The 15,548-nt window shown below is 48.2% G+C and overlaps 7 protein-coding genes across 7 annotated transcripts; 3 read left to right on the forward strand and 4 right to left on the reverse strand.

Annotated features, from left to right (window-relative positions):
* Positions 1 to 1,186: 1,186 nt before the first annotated feature.
* N7500_001326 (ATP-dependent RNA helicase DBP10) lies at positions 1,187 to 3,922 on the reverse strand (the record flags this gene model as incomplete). The annotated part of the gene is made up of 1 exon (XM_056672472.1): positions 1,187 to 3,922. One exon carries the CDS (start codon positions 3,920 to 3,922, stop codon positions 1,187 to 1,189), a length of 2,736 nt encoding a protein of 911 aa, XP_056538045.1.
* A 744-nt stretch (positions 3,923 to 4,666) lies between these two features.
* N7500_001327 (uncharacterized protein) lies at positions 4,667 to 5,620 on the forward strand (the record flags this gene model as incomplete). The annotated part of the gene is made up of 3 exons (XM_056672473.1): positions 4,667 to 4,670; positions 4,731 to 4,816; positions 4,874 to 5,620. The coding sequence occupies 3 exons, from the start codon at positions 4,667 to 4,669 to the stop codon at positions 5,618 to 5,620; spliced, it is 837 nt and encodes a 278-aa protein (XP_056538046.1).
* A 316-nt stretch (positions 5,621 to 5,936) lies between these two features.
* N7500_001328 (MATE family efflux transporter) lies at positions 5,937 to 7,958 on the reverse strand (the record flags this gene model as incomplete). Its single annotated transcript, XM_056672474.1, has 2 exons — positions 5,937 to 6,743; positions 6,795 to 7,958. 2 exons carry the CDS (start codon positions 7,956 to 7,958, stop codon positions 5,937 to 5,939), a joined length of 1,971 nt encoding a protein of 656 aa, XP_056538047.1.
* Positions 7,959 to 8,933: 975 nt separating this feature from the next.
* N7500_001329 (DUF202 domain-containing protein) lies at positions 8,934 to 9,719 on the forward strand (the record flags this gene model as incomplete). The annotated part of the gene is made up of 2 exons (XM_056672475.1): positions 8,934 to 9,112; positions 9,296 to 9,719. 2 exons carry the CDS (start codon positions 8,934 to 8,936, stop codon positions 9,717 to 9,719), a joined length of 603 nt encoding a protein of 200 aa, XP_056538048.1.
* A 383-nt stretch (positions 9,720 to 10,102) lies between these two features.
* On the reverse strand, positions 10,103 to 11,076 carry idi1 (isopentenyl-diphosphate delta-isomerase IDI1; the record flags this gene model as incomplete). Its single annotated transcript, XM_056672476.1, has 3 exons — positions 10,103 to 10,338; positions 10,401 to 10,739; positions 10,839 to 11,076. 3 exons carry the CDS (start codon positions 11,074 to 11,076, stop codon positions 10,103 to 10,105), a joined length of 813 nt encoding a protein of 270 aa, XP_056538049.1.
* Positions 11,077 to 11,523: 447 nt separating this feature from the next.
* N7500_001331 (TauD/TfdA dioxygenase family protein) lies at positions 11,524 to 12,821 on the reverse strand (the record flags this gene model as incomplete). The annotated part of the gene is made up of 3 exons (XM_056672477.1): positions 11,524 to 11,713; positions 11,768 to 12,309; positions 12,378 to 12,821. The coding sequence occupies 3 exons, from the start codon at positions 12,819 to 12,821 to the stop codon at positions 11,524 to 11,526; spliced, it is 1,176 nt and encodes a 391-aa protein (XP_056538050.1).
* A 397-nt stretch (positions 12,822 to 13,218) lies between these two features.
* Positions 13,219 to 14,923, forward strand: N7500_001332 (putative FAD dependent oxidoreductase; the record flags this gene model as incomplete). Its single annotated transcript, XM_056672478.1, has 5 exons — positions 13,219 to 13,346; positions 13,400 to 13,525; positions 13,587 to 13,851; positions 13,918 to 14,064; positions 14,123 to 14,923. 5 exons carry the CDS (start codon positions 13,219 to 13,221, stop codon positions 14,921 to 14,923), a joined length of 1,467 nt encoding a protein of 488 aa, XP_056538051.1.
* Between the last annotated feature and the right edge of the window lie 625 nt (positions 14,924 to 15,548).

The following is a 15,548-nucleotide window of genomic DNA, read 5'->3' on the forward strand; positions in this document are numbered from 1 at the left end:
GTCCCCTTTCCCTTCGCTCCTTTTTTTCTGGAGGATTTTCTGGAATTGATGTGATACTGAGTTTCGCAACCACAGTCTTGTAATACCCTTGGGGAGCAGAAGGGAGCAGAAGGGGGGAGCGGTTCTCTGATTATGTGGCACTGTCGGACTCGGACCTTTTTGGATTTGATTAGTTTCGATGGATATCTAATGAGAGTCAAGCCGAAAAGGGTCGCCATGGATTTCAATTCAAGCAGAGCTCTGAAAAATGGATCGGGGTCTACTTTATTTTCCGGGGACCCCAATAGAGATGTGGCTGCAGCCTTCTGGCGCCGAGGGCGATCACATTGCCCTTCGCCTCTGCGCGTGCGCATTGTCGATCATCCCTGGCTGAGAAGAACGGCAGGGATTCCCCGATCTCACGTCATGGGTATCGAAGAGGAATGATCTGGTATGTCAAATCATACTCATTCGGTATACGCTACCGCACATTATAACGTGGATAACCTGTAGATATACTCGGCATCTAGGGAAAAGGGGTGTGGAACATGCGGCACGCGGAGCAGCAAGGGGTCTGTCACCCCGTTCATGCAGGATTAAATAGTCTGTACAATTATATAGTTGGTTTGGGAATCTGCCAATCATAAATCTTCACTGGCGATACCCAATTTTGTACCGAAAACTATATGTTGTCGCCCTATTAATTTGTCAAGTGGAGACTATTCGATCAGATCAAAATTCGCCGGTCTTTTAGCGTCAAATAGTTCCGGAGATTATTCGGAATTCTCCTAGTCTCAACGGTTACAATGTCTATCTCGTCTTGAACCCTTTCGCAATTCATGTCAGACAGGATGTACTCTGACGGGTAAGGGGCCCGAGGCCTCTAGGGTCCTCTAGCGTACTCTAGTGTGATTAGGCTGAGATCACATCGTGATCACTCTGCCCTGAATCATAAGGGTTTAAACGTGATGGCCTGCATGGCCAAGTTTCAATCTCATGGTAGTCAACTTTCCAATCTGTCTTCGTTTACTCCGTAAGATCGAGGGAAAACTCTACGCTACCCAATTTCTTTTCTCCCATGTGGTGTCCTAGGCAATTCCTCAATCCCGGATTCAAACACGGCGTAAGAAAAAAAAATTCTCCGAACACAAATGGTATCTCTGCAATATAGACATCTATTCTACAGTAAAACTTTTCCCTAATCACTTCAACGTCTCTTCGATGGCCGAGCATTCTTATCGCGACGCTGTTGGACCTGCTTCCGTGCCTTGCGAATATCCTCCGTAGACCGAAGTTCGCTCTTTCCACCATATGCCGCACCTCCCAACTTCTCGTGCTGGCGTTCACGGGCCGCATCGTTCTTCTTCTTCATCCGGTCGTAGTCACGACGCAGAGGATCAGCACGCTTAGGCGCCCGGTCCTGGTTGTGTCGGAATCGGCCACTGCTCATGCGGGAGTCGATGTTGTTCATAGTAGGCGTCTCGGCCTCACCAACACGAGGCATCCGATCCACACGCTTACCCTTCTTCCAGGCTTGGTAGCGACCGCTGCGGAAACTGGCTGCGATCTTGGCACCACTCTCACCGCGCACAAGTCGACTGCCCTTGGAGCCGTCCTCGTCGTTTTGGCGGGCAACGTACTTCTTGTGTCGCTTGTCCCAACGCATGATGGAGCGCGCTTCACCGAAACCGCGCTTACCTTCGTCGCCATTGAGATCCATCGTCGCGTTGCGAGACTCGCTGGCAAAGTTCGAGTTTGTACCGGAGTGCACACCGTAAGCCTTGTCTTCAGCCATGTCGTTGTGTTGAGGTGTGTAGCCCATGAAATAATCGGGGTTCTGGAATGCTGCCGCTTCATCTTTCTTCTCTCCTTGCTTGGGCTTGGAGTTGTAAGCGGAGAAAGTGACCTCAAGTTCATCGTCAGACGCCTCTGACATGTTCTCGCCGGCTTGTTCGGGGATATCCTCGTCCACTTCACCATCCTCGCCGGGAGTGGGCATTCCAAGTGCTTGCAACTCGGCCTCTGCTTTAGCATCGGCGCGCTTCCTCTTGTTCTCGACACTAGTGCGAAGTCTTCGAATGGTGTCAACAGCCTCATTGGTTTCCACTTTGCCGCCTCGTCGGTTGTTCGCCTCGAAAATCGTTTCATGGGGCCGGTAACCACCAATTCGGGCTAGCATACTCTCTCGCTCAACTTCCCTTTCACTGGTTGCATCGTTGAAGAGCGGGTGAATCTCGGCCCAATGATCCGAAGAAACGACCTCCTTCGACCGCTTCGCACTCTCGGCAGAGGCCGAATTGCGGGTGCGTAGATACAGCTTCTCTCCCTTTTGAGCCACTTGCTTTTGTCCGTAAATATCTATGTCATCGTCGAGCACCTTCTGTACCCATTCGCAAGTGCGAGATACTGGCTCTCTCGGCAGCGTTCCAACGACAACATCCTCCGCAAAGTTGAGTTCAGTGCCGTACTGGCGACCGAGAACCAGCCTACGTCCTAAGAACAGCTGAAGATCCAGAAGATACGGGGCATCTTTGTCTCGAACAAGACTGTAACTCCAACCCTTTTGGCCAGCACGTGCAGTACGACCAACACGGTGAATGAAGATCTTGGGCTGCGAAGGGAAATCGTAGTTGATGACGTTGGCAAGAACAGGAATATCAATACCTCTGGCGGCCACGTCGGTGACGACTAAAATGTTTGAGATACCGGATCGGAAGTTTTGAACATGGTGATTACGAGCAGTCTGATCCAGGGAGCCGTAAGCATAAGAGGTGGCAAACCCTGCCTCAACGAGAAGGGCGTAGAGGTAGTCGACATGGTGCTTGGTTGCAGCGAACACGATGGTGGAGTGCTCGGTAGGCGATTCCTTGAAGCCGCTCGGAAGACGAACATCCGATCTCTTACGCTTCCTTGTAGGATTCTCGGCCTCTTGGCGTAATTTTACGCCAATATGTGTCTCACCGGTAGGCATCTTGATAATATCGTGCAAAATGTGTAGTAGAGCACCTTCTTTGTCTGATGACTTGACAGCAAAGAAGGCATTTTGTAGATCAGGAGAAACTTTGTTTTCAGTGTCCAGACGAATCAGACTTGGCTCCTGGAGACCAGCGCGTGCAAATTCAACAAGTGACTTGGGCAATGTAGCAGAGAAGAGAAGAGTCTGGCGGTTCGTGGGCAGGCCGTGCAAAATCTCGGTCAACTGTGCGGCGAAACCCATCTCGAAAAGTCTGTCGGCTTCATCGAAGACAACATACTTGATGCTTGAGAGATCCATATCCATTTCAACCTTTAAATGCAGGAATCGACCTGGTGTCGCAATGATGATATCGGGATTGTTGGCCATCATGCCGAACTGATCTTCCAGACTGTCACCACCAATGAGAAGCACTGATGTCAAATTCGTTCCCTTGCCCATCTCTTTAACGACCTTCATGGTTTGCAGAGCCAATTCACGGGATGGAGACATGATGAGAGCACGTGCACCGAACGTGGTGCTGTGGCTCTTCAACTTCTCGATCATAGGAATAACGAATGAGGCAGTCTTTCCGGAACCAGTTCGGGCCATACCAACCACATCCTTGTCGTCCATGATGACGGGAATAGTCTTTCGCTGAATCGGGGTAGGAACGGAAAATCCTTTGCGAGTAATGGCTTTCAGCAGAGTCATGCTGAGACCCATTGCCTGGAAACCACCTCCCTTCTTCACAGTACGGCCCTTGAGATTGGCACCCTTTCGGTTGGCGGATGCCTGCGAGTTTGCAATGAAGGCCGCATCGCCATCATCTTCGTTTAGAAAGTCGAGATCTTCGTTGGTATCCGGCTTCTGGTTCTTTTTCTTGGGTGGCTTTGGGCCGGCATCGGAATCGCTATCATTTTCAAAAAGGGATTTCGTGATGTCGAACTCGACCTCTGACTCTGCGGGAGAGGCAGCACGGCGAGGCATTGTTGCGGTATGCTGTGAAGCCTCGACTGATATGAAAATACAGTGATAAGCGTTATATCGTTCGGCTCCTCAATGGCCGGGGGGAATTTCAAAACAAAAATGGATCTGCAGTGACTAAATATCGTATCACGCAACCGAACCCTCGACTGCTTAAACTTCAGACACCTGAAGAAAAGTCGAGTCACTTATCTCGCCGTCTTTCTGTCGCAAAAAAAAAAGTTGAGAGAATCGCGGGCGGTGAACTCCGGATCAACCATCTCCCGCATGCAAACCAAACAAACAGAATTTATACAATCTGCGCTAAATGTAGAAACACCTTCATAGAAACATTGATATGTTTCAAATTTCGACTAGTCACGGAGAAAAGATGATATGGATTCAACGTAGACTCAGTATGTACGCAACTTGTGGTCGAAGTTTCCAGCAACTACTAAATCCATAGCTCATTTCGATTAAGACACTTTGGGCATGCCATTTCGCAAATCTGGAGGCAAGAAACACTTTATCAAAAGGAAATAATTGTTTTTGGGAGCAATTGCTTTACATAAAATAAGGATATACCATGTATCGAAGCTCAAGTTGAAAACGCAGGCGACTGAGGGTAGATGGCGTAGTCCAATTTGGAAGGCGGTCCACAAAGGCAAAACACGATCCCCGCGACGCGTGCAACACGCTCCCAATTGAGTAAAATGGTGTTGAAGAGACGGTTCATTGACTTTTTCCCTTTACAACACAACACACACCATGGGTATGTATCACTGCCAGTCTAATATATATATATTTATTTATGATTTAACAATGTTGTTAGACGGCAATTACAACAATTATAACTCATTTGGCGGCGGCGGCGGAGGATTCATGCCGGGCGAGGCGAGCAGTCCCGCCGGAGGCAAGGTCTGGACATGATTACAGATTTCTATACAAAGCAATAGCAGCTAATACTCAACACAGACCAATGATCGGGACAACAAGACCCTTCGTCCCGTGACAGTGAAGCAAGTGCTCGACGCCTCGCAGCCTTTCCCCGAAGCCCCATTTCAAATCGACGGTGCCGACGTCGCCAATGTCCTCTTTATGGGCCAAGTACGCAACATCAGCTCTCAAAGCACCAATGTGACATACAAGATTGATGACGGCACTGGCGAGATCGAAGTCAAGAAATGGGTTGACTCGACCACTGCTGACAACATGGACACCGACGATGGCAAGGCGCCCGGCGATGGGAAAACTGAGCTCGTGCTCAACGGTTACGCCCGGGTCTTTGGTTCCATCAAGTCCTTTGGTAACAAGCGGTACATTGGTGCTCATTCTGTCCGTCCTTTGTCGAATATAAATGAGCTGCATACTCATCTGCTCGAGGCCACTGCTGTGCATTTGTTCTTCACTCGCGGTCCACCTGGTGCCGCTCCTGCTGGCGGAAATGCTGCTTCGGGTGGTGCTGATGCTGTTATGGGTGGTGCGGATGACTACAGTGCTGGGCAGAGCAAGGCTCTTGCCTCAATGTCGCTTGTTGCGAAGAAGATTTATAGCCTACTCAAGACTGAGCCTCAGGATGATACCGGCCTACACATGCAGGTCATCGCTTCTAAATTGAACATCCCTGCGACTGAAGTGGCCAGGGCTGGTGAGGAACTTCTCAGTGCTGGTGTGATCTTCTCCACCATGGATGAGCAGACATGGGCTATCCTGGAGTACTAGAGAGATGTGAGTGGTCATCTCTGTGTTGTTCGTTAAAAGCCGCATTGAGACTCCAATGATATCATGATTTGTTTTCTTGTATAACATCTGATAAGAGTCCTAATGGCTCTTTTGGGGGAAAAAAAAGGGGGGAGAGATGTAGACATAATCGACAACAGGTCTGGAAATGAGAACCAGCCTGAATCAAAAATCAGCTGAAGCCACCGCCCATGCAGAACGCACCACAAGAGTCACGTGTTGGAACAATTTGACCATTTTATATCATATGGGAATTGAGGCATGTTGACGCTTCTCTTGTTATGTACTAGGGGTCATCTCAAGTCTGCTCATTCCTTGCTATAGCGTCCTGGACAGAACGATTCCAATTGGCCCGACTGATAAAGATGCCCTCGATAAGGGAAACAAGGCCAAGTGCAAGAGCAACCCCAGTCCATAAGCCCATGACACCCCAATCTAAAGCAAACGTCGTTCCCATACTAAGAGGCATGGCAATCGCATAGTAGCAAAATAGTTGGATGTAGCCGCCTACTTCCTGGCGGCCCAGACCACGGAGAATACCGTTGCAGTTTGCCGCGACAGCATCGAAGAGCTGGAAAGCTGCGCAGAGCGGAAGCACCTGCGCTACAATTTCGACAACCTCGGGATCGGAGCTGAATAATCTGGGGATATACGAACGCAAAGATGAGAGAAGAACCATGTTGAACACGCCAACGATGGCTGCTCCGCATAAACTCACTTTCGCGGAGATCTTCGCGGCGTCGACCAAGGTAGCTCCGATCAGATTTGCTATCCGCGTGCTGCCTGCAATAGAAAGGGGAAACGGGATCTGCCACGTAATGCTGGCGATTGTTGCGAGAATTGATTGCGCTGCGAGTGCGGACGTGCCGAGGTAGCTTGAACCCAACGTCAAAATTTCGAATGCCAGACACTCTGCCTCGACCATGATCAGCCCTGGGAGTGCGAGACGGATCATTGGGCCCCAGTTCTGGAATGCTCGTTTGTTAAATCCGCACCAACACTCGGATCCCACAAAGAAATAAACATAGATGAACAGGCAGAGTGGAAGGAGATTTTCTGTGATTACGACGGCTATCGGAGCACCAATGAAGCCCCATTGAAGTTTCTGATATCCAAAATTAGTATTGTCTTCATCAAAAGGCTAGAAAGTACTTACCCAGACGAAGAACCAATTCATGAAAGCATTCAGTGGCGCGCAGACAATGAGGACATACAGGGAGGCAGAAAAAACACCCTGGGCCTGGAGATATCGCTTACCACTTTCGAAGAGAGCAAATCCTGGGGTTCCCAAGAGAGCAATCTTCAAATACAGACCCGCCATCTCAGCGACCTCTTTCTCTGGTATAATCTTGACAAGGATATGCTCGGAGAAATACCAGAGAAACATAATTGGAATGGTGATAAGCCAAAGGAAGTACACCATACGCAACATTTGCAGGCCCACCAGCTTTCTCTTCCCAGAGCCATAGGCCTGCGCGCAAAGCGTATCCAGACTCGTCGCCAGACCCGAGTACACTGCATTCCCGGTAATTGTCACAGTCATACTCGCAAGACTGACAGCTCCAAGCTCCTCCTTTCCTAGATGGCCAATAGTAAAGATACTAGCCACGGTCAGGGAATACTGCAGCAAGAAAGTGACCATAAGCGGCAGAGAATATTTCATAATGACCTTTGCTTCGCGCTGCCACGTCGTCTGGATCAGACCAGCTGCGACAGCTTCTTCCCACCTCCGATCAATCTCTTCCAAGCCCAATTCACTGCCCTCTGCATCAGCAGGCCTCTCTCCTAGCAGAGCAGTGACTTCGCTTGCCGCGTCTGTCTCAGGATCCCTGCTTCTAGAACGTCGAGAAGATGCACTTGGTCGTCGAGACGAGGATCCTTGGCTGACAGCAGCGGATAGCAGGCCGCTCATCTTGTGCTGTAGCCCGTTGGACTTGCCATACGCATGCTCGGGTGCGATAACATGATTATCACTGAGTAGATTCCGTTCTTCTTCAATGACTTGCTCACGCTCACTTTGAGATAGAGCTTGCTGTTCCCCGGTCCACGGAATTATAGTCGCATGACTGACAGATGTGAAGTGACCGGGGCGGCGGTATGAACCAGCTAAAGAGTGGGGGTTGGTGTTGGTATAGCTGGCGGGTGGACGGGCCGTTGAGGTGTCAGAAGCTTCATCGGTAGGTGTTTGATCCTCATCGCTGTAGTCTGCAAGATCCCGTGCAATTGCGAAAGCGGCGATGGGCGAGCTGGATGTAAAGGATCGGCTAAATGAGCTTTGATGCTCGGCGGAATCCACCGAGCGGATGTTTCGGGGGCCCATGATAAGATGTGAGAGATGAGGCTATGGGTGTTTTACGGCCGCATTATTTACAGCAAGATAAATTGAGCTATCTCAAGTTGAGACCCCGGGTATTTGAAGCTCTCGAGATATTAAAGAAGGTGAAAAGCTTGGAAAGAAAAAGACGGCTTAAAGCTGGATGCGGAGATGTATTCGTAATACCAACAATACCAAAAAATACGTCTGGACCGGGTTCAGGCATTCAGGATCTTCTGTAATGTACTCCGTACAGAAATAAGCTTCCATAAGATGATAATGTAGATAACACTTCATGGGGCGGTAAGGGATGTGAGTCATGTATTTCAAAGTTATTGTGTATGATTTGCCATACGACATCGGGAGGTCCTTTCTCAATGCAGCTCTGGGGTGTACCAAGACACTAGTCACTACTTTCAACGGCCCACTAAGGCCCGGGAAGGAAGCTCGATGCGGGCAGTCTTAGTTTTACAAAAGTTTTTACTTGATAAAGACAAACCTAATGGGTAGTTGCATCAATCAGCTCGCATGGCTTAGCGGTAAAGCGCATCACTAGTAATGATGAGATCCTCGGTTCGATTCCGAGTGTGAGCATTTCTTTTCTGTATTTCTTTTTTGGTATAGCCGTCTTCCTTTTTCTTCTTCTTTATCTTCTTCTTCTTCTTCTTCTCCTCCTCCTATTCTACAATTGTAAATCTATTTTTGTTTCTAGTTACAACTCTACTGATCTTTTCATTGGCAAGTATGACTTTCATATATTCATAAAATATCATATTCAACAATCATGTCGATTATATATATATATCTCTATATATATACATAAAATCAAACCCCGATACCGCCCATGAAAAGAGTAGATCTGCATACATACAATATCCCGATCTGCAACATATGAACGCTGGGGCTGTCGATCATCAGATCATTCGAAATGATAACACAAAATGACCGTGACATCATTCCGAAAACAGTATAGACCATCACATGACTGATCCCAGACCCTCCAGGGCTGTCCCCAGCTTTTCTCCAGATTTTGGGGATAATCGAGTTTCGAACGTCAACCCATTTATCATGTCCCAAACGGTGACACAAGTTGGGGGTGTTCGTTCCCCCTTCAACCCTTTGATCAACCCGGTAAATGCCAAGCCGGTCCTCGTGGAAGAGTAAGTCACAAACCGGCTCCGCAGAATTGGCGGGAGAGCAAAACACGTTGTCCGATGCCTTCATCCCTTACATGATGCCGTACCTCAAATTCAAGTCTGGCATGCTCTATGATGATAGTTTGCCACATGACATACCCCCACATTCCTGCCCAACAGTGACGGCCCGGTTGACATTTTTTGAAGACATATCGAGTCCCAACATGGGCACATCTTCCTTTCACGCCCTTACTTCGGCGCGCTCCTCTTCGAAAATACCTCCTCCGACGCCCGCGACCATTGCGCCAACGAGCGCACCTTTCTTTCATGGCTCCGTCTGTCCATGTATCTAGCCGTCGTGTCGCTGGCCATCATCATCTCCTTTCATTTCCGTGATCAACCCACCGGCCTAGAGAGACGCATGGCGTTACCCGTCGGGATCATTTTCTGGGTTCTCAGTTTGACTTGTCTGGCTAATGGGTTTGCGAATTACTCGCGCACGGTCAAGAAGTACGCGCGCAAGGCGGCTTTGGTGCAGAGTGGTTGGAAAACGCAGGTTGTCTTTACGGTCGTTGGGACGGTGATTTTGGGTAGTTGTATTTTGTTTTTGTCGACAGATCCAGCGCAGTAATGGTCGGGGTGCAGTTGGATTTTTGAAGTCATTTTATTAGCGCTGGCGTTGACATTACTTTGGGGCATTTTAGCTGCTTGTCATATCCATTGCATCCATGTACTTATTGTCTCGACCAGGTCTCACTAGGACTATGCTGTACTGTGGGAATACTCCCCAAACAAAGGATGAACGGTTGACTAAGCATTGTGTTTTTGATTTCCTAAAAAGTAAACCGAAAGGATGAAATGTCTGAATTGATGTCGTGAGAATCGTCTGGTGTGCAGAGGTATATTTCCATGAGTCGCGTAAAGGAGGGCTTGCTCCGAGGAATGCAAGAAATGGCAAAAAGAACATAAACCGAAATGAAACCGAAATATGCAATAGATTATGCACCGGAATCTTTACATGCGACGGATCTCCTGCTCATTCTTGTATTTATCCAAGGCCGGAGTATCAAGGTGGCCCCACCACTCGAACAGCACAGAGTTGCAGATGAGCTTAAACCAAGGGGTAAACTTCAGTTCAGGCTGCTCGAACATCGCCTTAAGCTCATCAGCTGAGACGTAGGTGGTGTCTCGGACCTCGTTGGGGCTGGGCTCCAGATCGACATCAGCCTGGATGAAGAGGATATAGTCCACTACCAAAAATGTCAGTGTTTTCATTCAAGAAATCAATTATACACTGTATCATGTAGCATACCTTCATGTTCACCCCACTTTCCATCACTGGGGGCCTTGTAGTGAATTCTTGTGAGGAAGTCAAACTTATCCAGGGGTACCTGCTCTGCCTTAATCCCCAGTTCATGGTCTAGCTTGCGCTGTGCAGCACGCTTCACGCCCATGATGGCAGCATCCAGCTCAGCTCCAGTCTCACCAGGAATACCAAGGGGGTGAGAGCAACAGGTGTTGGTCCACATGTCGGGGAAGGTAATCTTCTCGGTGGCGCGCTGTTGGAGCAGAAGACGCTTCTTGGAATCGAAAAGGAAAACCGAGAAGGCGCGATGAAGGAGACCCCTGTCGATGTTACTCATCAGATGACCTATGTGGATGCAACTGTCAGTATTTTATCTCGAATTTGTGCCTGTCACTACCCCGCCATTCTGTACATCTGTAGGTGATTATGGGGTACAAAACATACAGATCTTCTTGCTGGCACTTCCGATGGGCCGGTCATTGTTATCCAAAACAATGCAAACTTCATCCATCAGGCGAACCTGCTCCTCATCGTAGCCCTCAAGCTCGCTGCTGTGCGCAGTCTTTGTTTGGCTTGTGGGGAGGATTTCACGGGCAAGTGATGTATCGACCTCAGGAAAGAGGGTGGCGACGTTGTCTACCGTGATCTCAGGCGGACTGGTAATTGTTGTGGTGGCACTCATTTTGGCTGAATATTAAAGTTGAAAATAAAGTAATGGTATGAAAGAAAGCAATGAATCCTAACAGAGATAAATCAGAAAAGGATATGCGTTGGGTTCAAGGCGGCAATGACCGGCAGAATTGGCCCCGTACCCCCCTTGCCTTGGGGGAAATCAGGTGCTCCGAAGGTCCAGCTGAGAATGCCAAGCGCCCAACACACCTCCGGTGTATTGATGCGCCCCGGGGGATACATTTTTTTTTCCCTCACTAGATTCAATATCAGATGCAATATCCCAAAATTATTTAGGGTGTGCTGGGCGCTTGACATTCTCAGCTGGATCAATAGATTACACAAAGTGACTATATAATGATCAAAAATCGCATTCAACTAAGCCTATCTGTGTGCGAATATCGGGAACCGCACCAATTCACATTACCGACCTATTATGGACACCAAGGTGGCACCTTGATCACTTCAGTTCGAGGAGACTAGTCAACTTCTCCAATTCTACAACTTCCTCTGGCCCCAAAAGGCCCAACTGTTCCCGCCGAGTTGGTGCAGTTGGATCGAATACAGGCTTCTCAGCGAGCGAAGTCACTCGTGTCCCGTGTCTAGGCTGGGATCCCTCATAATCCCAGCTTGCATTGTGGATCGTGATGCTATTGAAAAAATGAGCTTCAATTTCAAGAAATCCCCCCAGAGTATTGACTGACCGGTTATCCCACAAGGCACTCGTGCGTGGGCTCCACTTAAATCGAACCTGGATATCAGGATTCTTTTCATAAACGTCGTATAGGTATCCCAGAATCACATCACTTTCGGCCTTATCAAGCCCAACGATTCGGTCTGTCATCGCCCGATTCACCCACAGTGCCTTCCAGCCTGTAGCAGGGTGAACACGGACAATCGGATGCTCGCGCTCCACATATTGAGGTCCCGCGTCTGGGTTCTTGCGGTCGAGGTATGGGTGAGCCGAGCGGTAGATGGCAGTCCTTCCGTCGATCAACTTGCGGAATAATGGTGACAGCTTCTCATATGCTGCATATCCACTCGCCCAGAGGGTATCACCTCCTACTGTGGGTACAGTATCGTTGTGGAGATGGGTCACTCCGGCGGGCTGTCTCTCGTGTACGAGGTCGCTATGCCACCGAGAAGCCCCTCCCGGTCGACGGAAACTCGCTGGTCTCTCTGTTTCCTGCAATGCTGGCCATATCACACTGACGCCGGGGATGCCAGGAACATGAGGCACTTGGGGCTAAGAAAAAAAAAGAGAAACAGAGTTGGTGACTGGTACATACTTTCGCTGGATTGGACAGGACATACATGAACCTCAATCTCCCCGAACCACTCCCCTAGTTCCTTCTGTTGCTGAGGGGTGATATCCTGATCACGGAAGAAGACAACGCTTCGTTCCGCAATCAATAAGCCTAGCTCATCCTTCTGCTGGTCCGTCAAATCCTTCAGTTGCAACCCGACGATTTCAGTCCCAATATGCCTAGTCAACGAAATTACTTCCTTGGCTGCGGACAGAAGTGCTTTCTTCTCGGGATCGGCTCGGCTGCCAGGGTCTACATGGACGCGATCATAGTTTCGCACGTTGTAAACATCATCAATATAGAGAGGACGAGATGGTCGGTATGGGTAGCCGTCACTGAGGTCAACCCCGGCTTTTTCTAAGCGCTCTCGCGCAGGCCCAGGAAGATCGAGGGTGTCTTTCCTGGGCACTGCGACGTCGACGATGCGTGAATCAATAGGAGCGGGTGCCATGGTGATTGATAATGGAATGTATTCTTATCAAGGTTGCATCATATCTTATAAATGGTCTAGGGTTTGAGCACATCATCGTCATCATCCATTACGCCTTTTAGCCAATGTCAATCGCTCTCTATAAGTTTGTACTCGGCCATATCACCATCTTACCATGTTACCCCTCTTTCAAGGTTGATTCCATATTGTCCAATCCATAAGGGCGATGTCACAATCCACGATGTAAATCACGATCACTATCCAATGCCGTTTGTTCCGAGTTACTTTGACCCAATTGCGAAATATCAGCCCATGTTGTCGTTCAGAAAATCCCATAAGTGCAGGAACAATCCACGTATACGCGGATAAACCTATTTTCTTCTTTCTTCTTTCTTCTTCTTGAACTTCTGTGAAAGTCATGAGTGAGGCGGTTCGAGTTGCTGTTATTGGAGCTGGTATCAGTGGAGTGGTCACTGCTGGCCATCTTCTGGCTGCTGGGATTCAGGTGACGGTTTTTGAGAGAAACAATGCAGCCGGCGGAGTTTGGTAATCTGTTTCGCCTATCATTCACCTGGAAACAATGAACTGAAACATTGCAGGCTTTATGACAAGCGTACTCCGATTGAAGCCCAGTATCCATCACCCAGACCGTCTGCTTCACAGGAATACGTGAAAGATGAGAGGACCGGAAACGAGAGAAAGATCTTACTTCATGCACCTCCGGGGTGAGTTTCAACTTTGCAATCTTTCCATTCTCATATAGCAGTCGTGCTCACTATTTCCCAGCCCTTGTTATGAAAGCCTCACAAATAATGTCTCGACTCCCTTACTACAGACGAAACTCAATGCATGGCCAGAGGGGACTGCTCATTTTGTGAAACATCATGTGCTCAAGGATTATATCCAAGATACGTCGAACAAGGCCGGTGTTGATGATATAACCAAGTATGGCGCCCGAGTCACCCGAGTTTATAAGGACGGGCCAACATGGACAGTTCACTGGTGTACTTTGAGCGAAGGTCACGATTCCGTTGACAAGGAGGAGTCTGCAGTAAGTGCTAAGCTCTATAATACCAGACATTTTCATTTTCAGATGTGAGTGTTGACTAGGTTATAGACATTTCACTCGGTCATTGTTGCCTCAGGTCACTACCATACGCCTCTGGTCCCAAATATACGGGGTCTACCCAAAGCAAAAGCTCGATGGCCCGAGAGGATCTTCCATTCAAAGTCTTTTCGAAGATCAAAAGGATTTGAAGGGAGGGTAGGAGTGAAACCAATCCCAGTATTCTAAGAGTAGCCTTTGACTAACTAAACTACAGAATGTACTGTTGCTGGGTGGCGGTGTCTCTTCACTCGATATAGCAAAGGAAATCAGTGGAACCGCAAATCATGTGTATCAAAGCACCCGAAATGGTGCCTTTGATCTCCCCGAGAGTGCACTTCCAGAAAACTCGTCAAGAATTGCCGAGGTCGAAGCATTCGAATGTTCAACATCAACAACATCGTCAGATACCGAGCACTTGCCCTTGACCGTACATCTTAAAACCGGGGAGTCCCTGCATGAGATAGATACAATTATTTTTTGCACAGGATACCAAATGGCACTTCCATTCCTCGACGATTACAACGACTACAGCATGTCTGCCATCGAGGCAAATGACAGAGTGCTTGTCACAGATGGCACCCAAGTCCACAACTTACATCAGGATATCTTCTACATCCCAGATCCCACGCTCGCATTTGTTGGAATTCCTTTTTACACTGCAACATTCTCTTTATTCGAGTTCCAAGCTATTGCCGTGACAGCTTTCTTGTCTGGTATTGCACAGCTTCCATCTACTACGAGTCTCCGGACGGAATATGAGAATCGTGTTGAGAAGAAGGGGCTTGGACGAAGTTTCCATTCACTCAAGGACCAAGAGCAAGTTTATGTCGATGAATTGATTGGATGGGTTAATACTGGAAGAATCGAGCGTGGTTTGCCTTTGATTGAAGGTCATACTGAGACCTGGATTAAAGAGAGAGCGGCTCTGAGCGAGAGACTCAAGTTACTTCTGGCAGGTCAGCTCTCTCGGGAAGATACGCTCAAACCTCCATTGGAGGTGGAAGTGACCGCATGAGGTACGTGAAGGAAGATATATTGGAAGAAGAATTTTTAAAATGACATCGGAAGAGTATCTTCCTTATAATGTCTCTACCATTATCTCGATCCAACATCAGATTATCCAAGTGTTACATTGTCAAGCATATATGCCCCATATGCGACTAGTCTTGTTCTGATGAAGCGAAAAGTCCAAAATTCTAAGCTCTATCCCTGGAAGCTCCCAGGCAGATAGTAACTCCTGTCCACATTCTCTCTCTTCCTCTTTTTGCCTCACAGATAGAACCAAAAGCATTCGATAAAGAGAGAATGAAAAGAGAACACCTTTCAGTCTTTCTGAAATATGGATATATACCTATAGATAGCGTTATTTCAAGTGGTCATACCATAACCCATGTATATAACGAGTAGTATGGATGGTGAGGTTTCCAATGTGGTATGACAATAGCACTCATCAGATTTTAGATAAGCCCCCGAGTATTAGATGATTTCAATAATAGTAAGGGAAACCAAGGGCTCGTAACCTGTAATAAATACTACGTAGGCCCTGGAAGTCGGCAGGGAGAAGAGAGTTGTATGGGAAAGGAGACAAATCTCCGAACTATCTGATACAACATACTAACAGATCAGTGTTTATTGTCACA

This window comes from Penicillium coprophilum (assembly GCF_028826855.1).
Source record: "Penicillium coprophilum strain IBT 35676 chromosome Unknown utg000001l_segment0_segment0, whole genome shotgun sequence".
Lineage (NCBI taxonomy): Eukaryota > Fungi > Ascomycota > Eurotiomycetes > Eurotiales > Aspergillaceae > Penicillium > Penicillium coprophilum.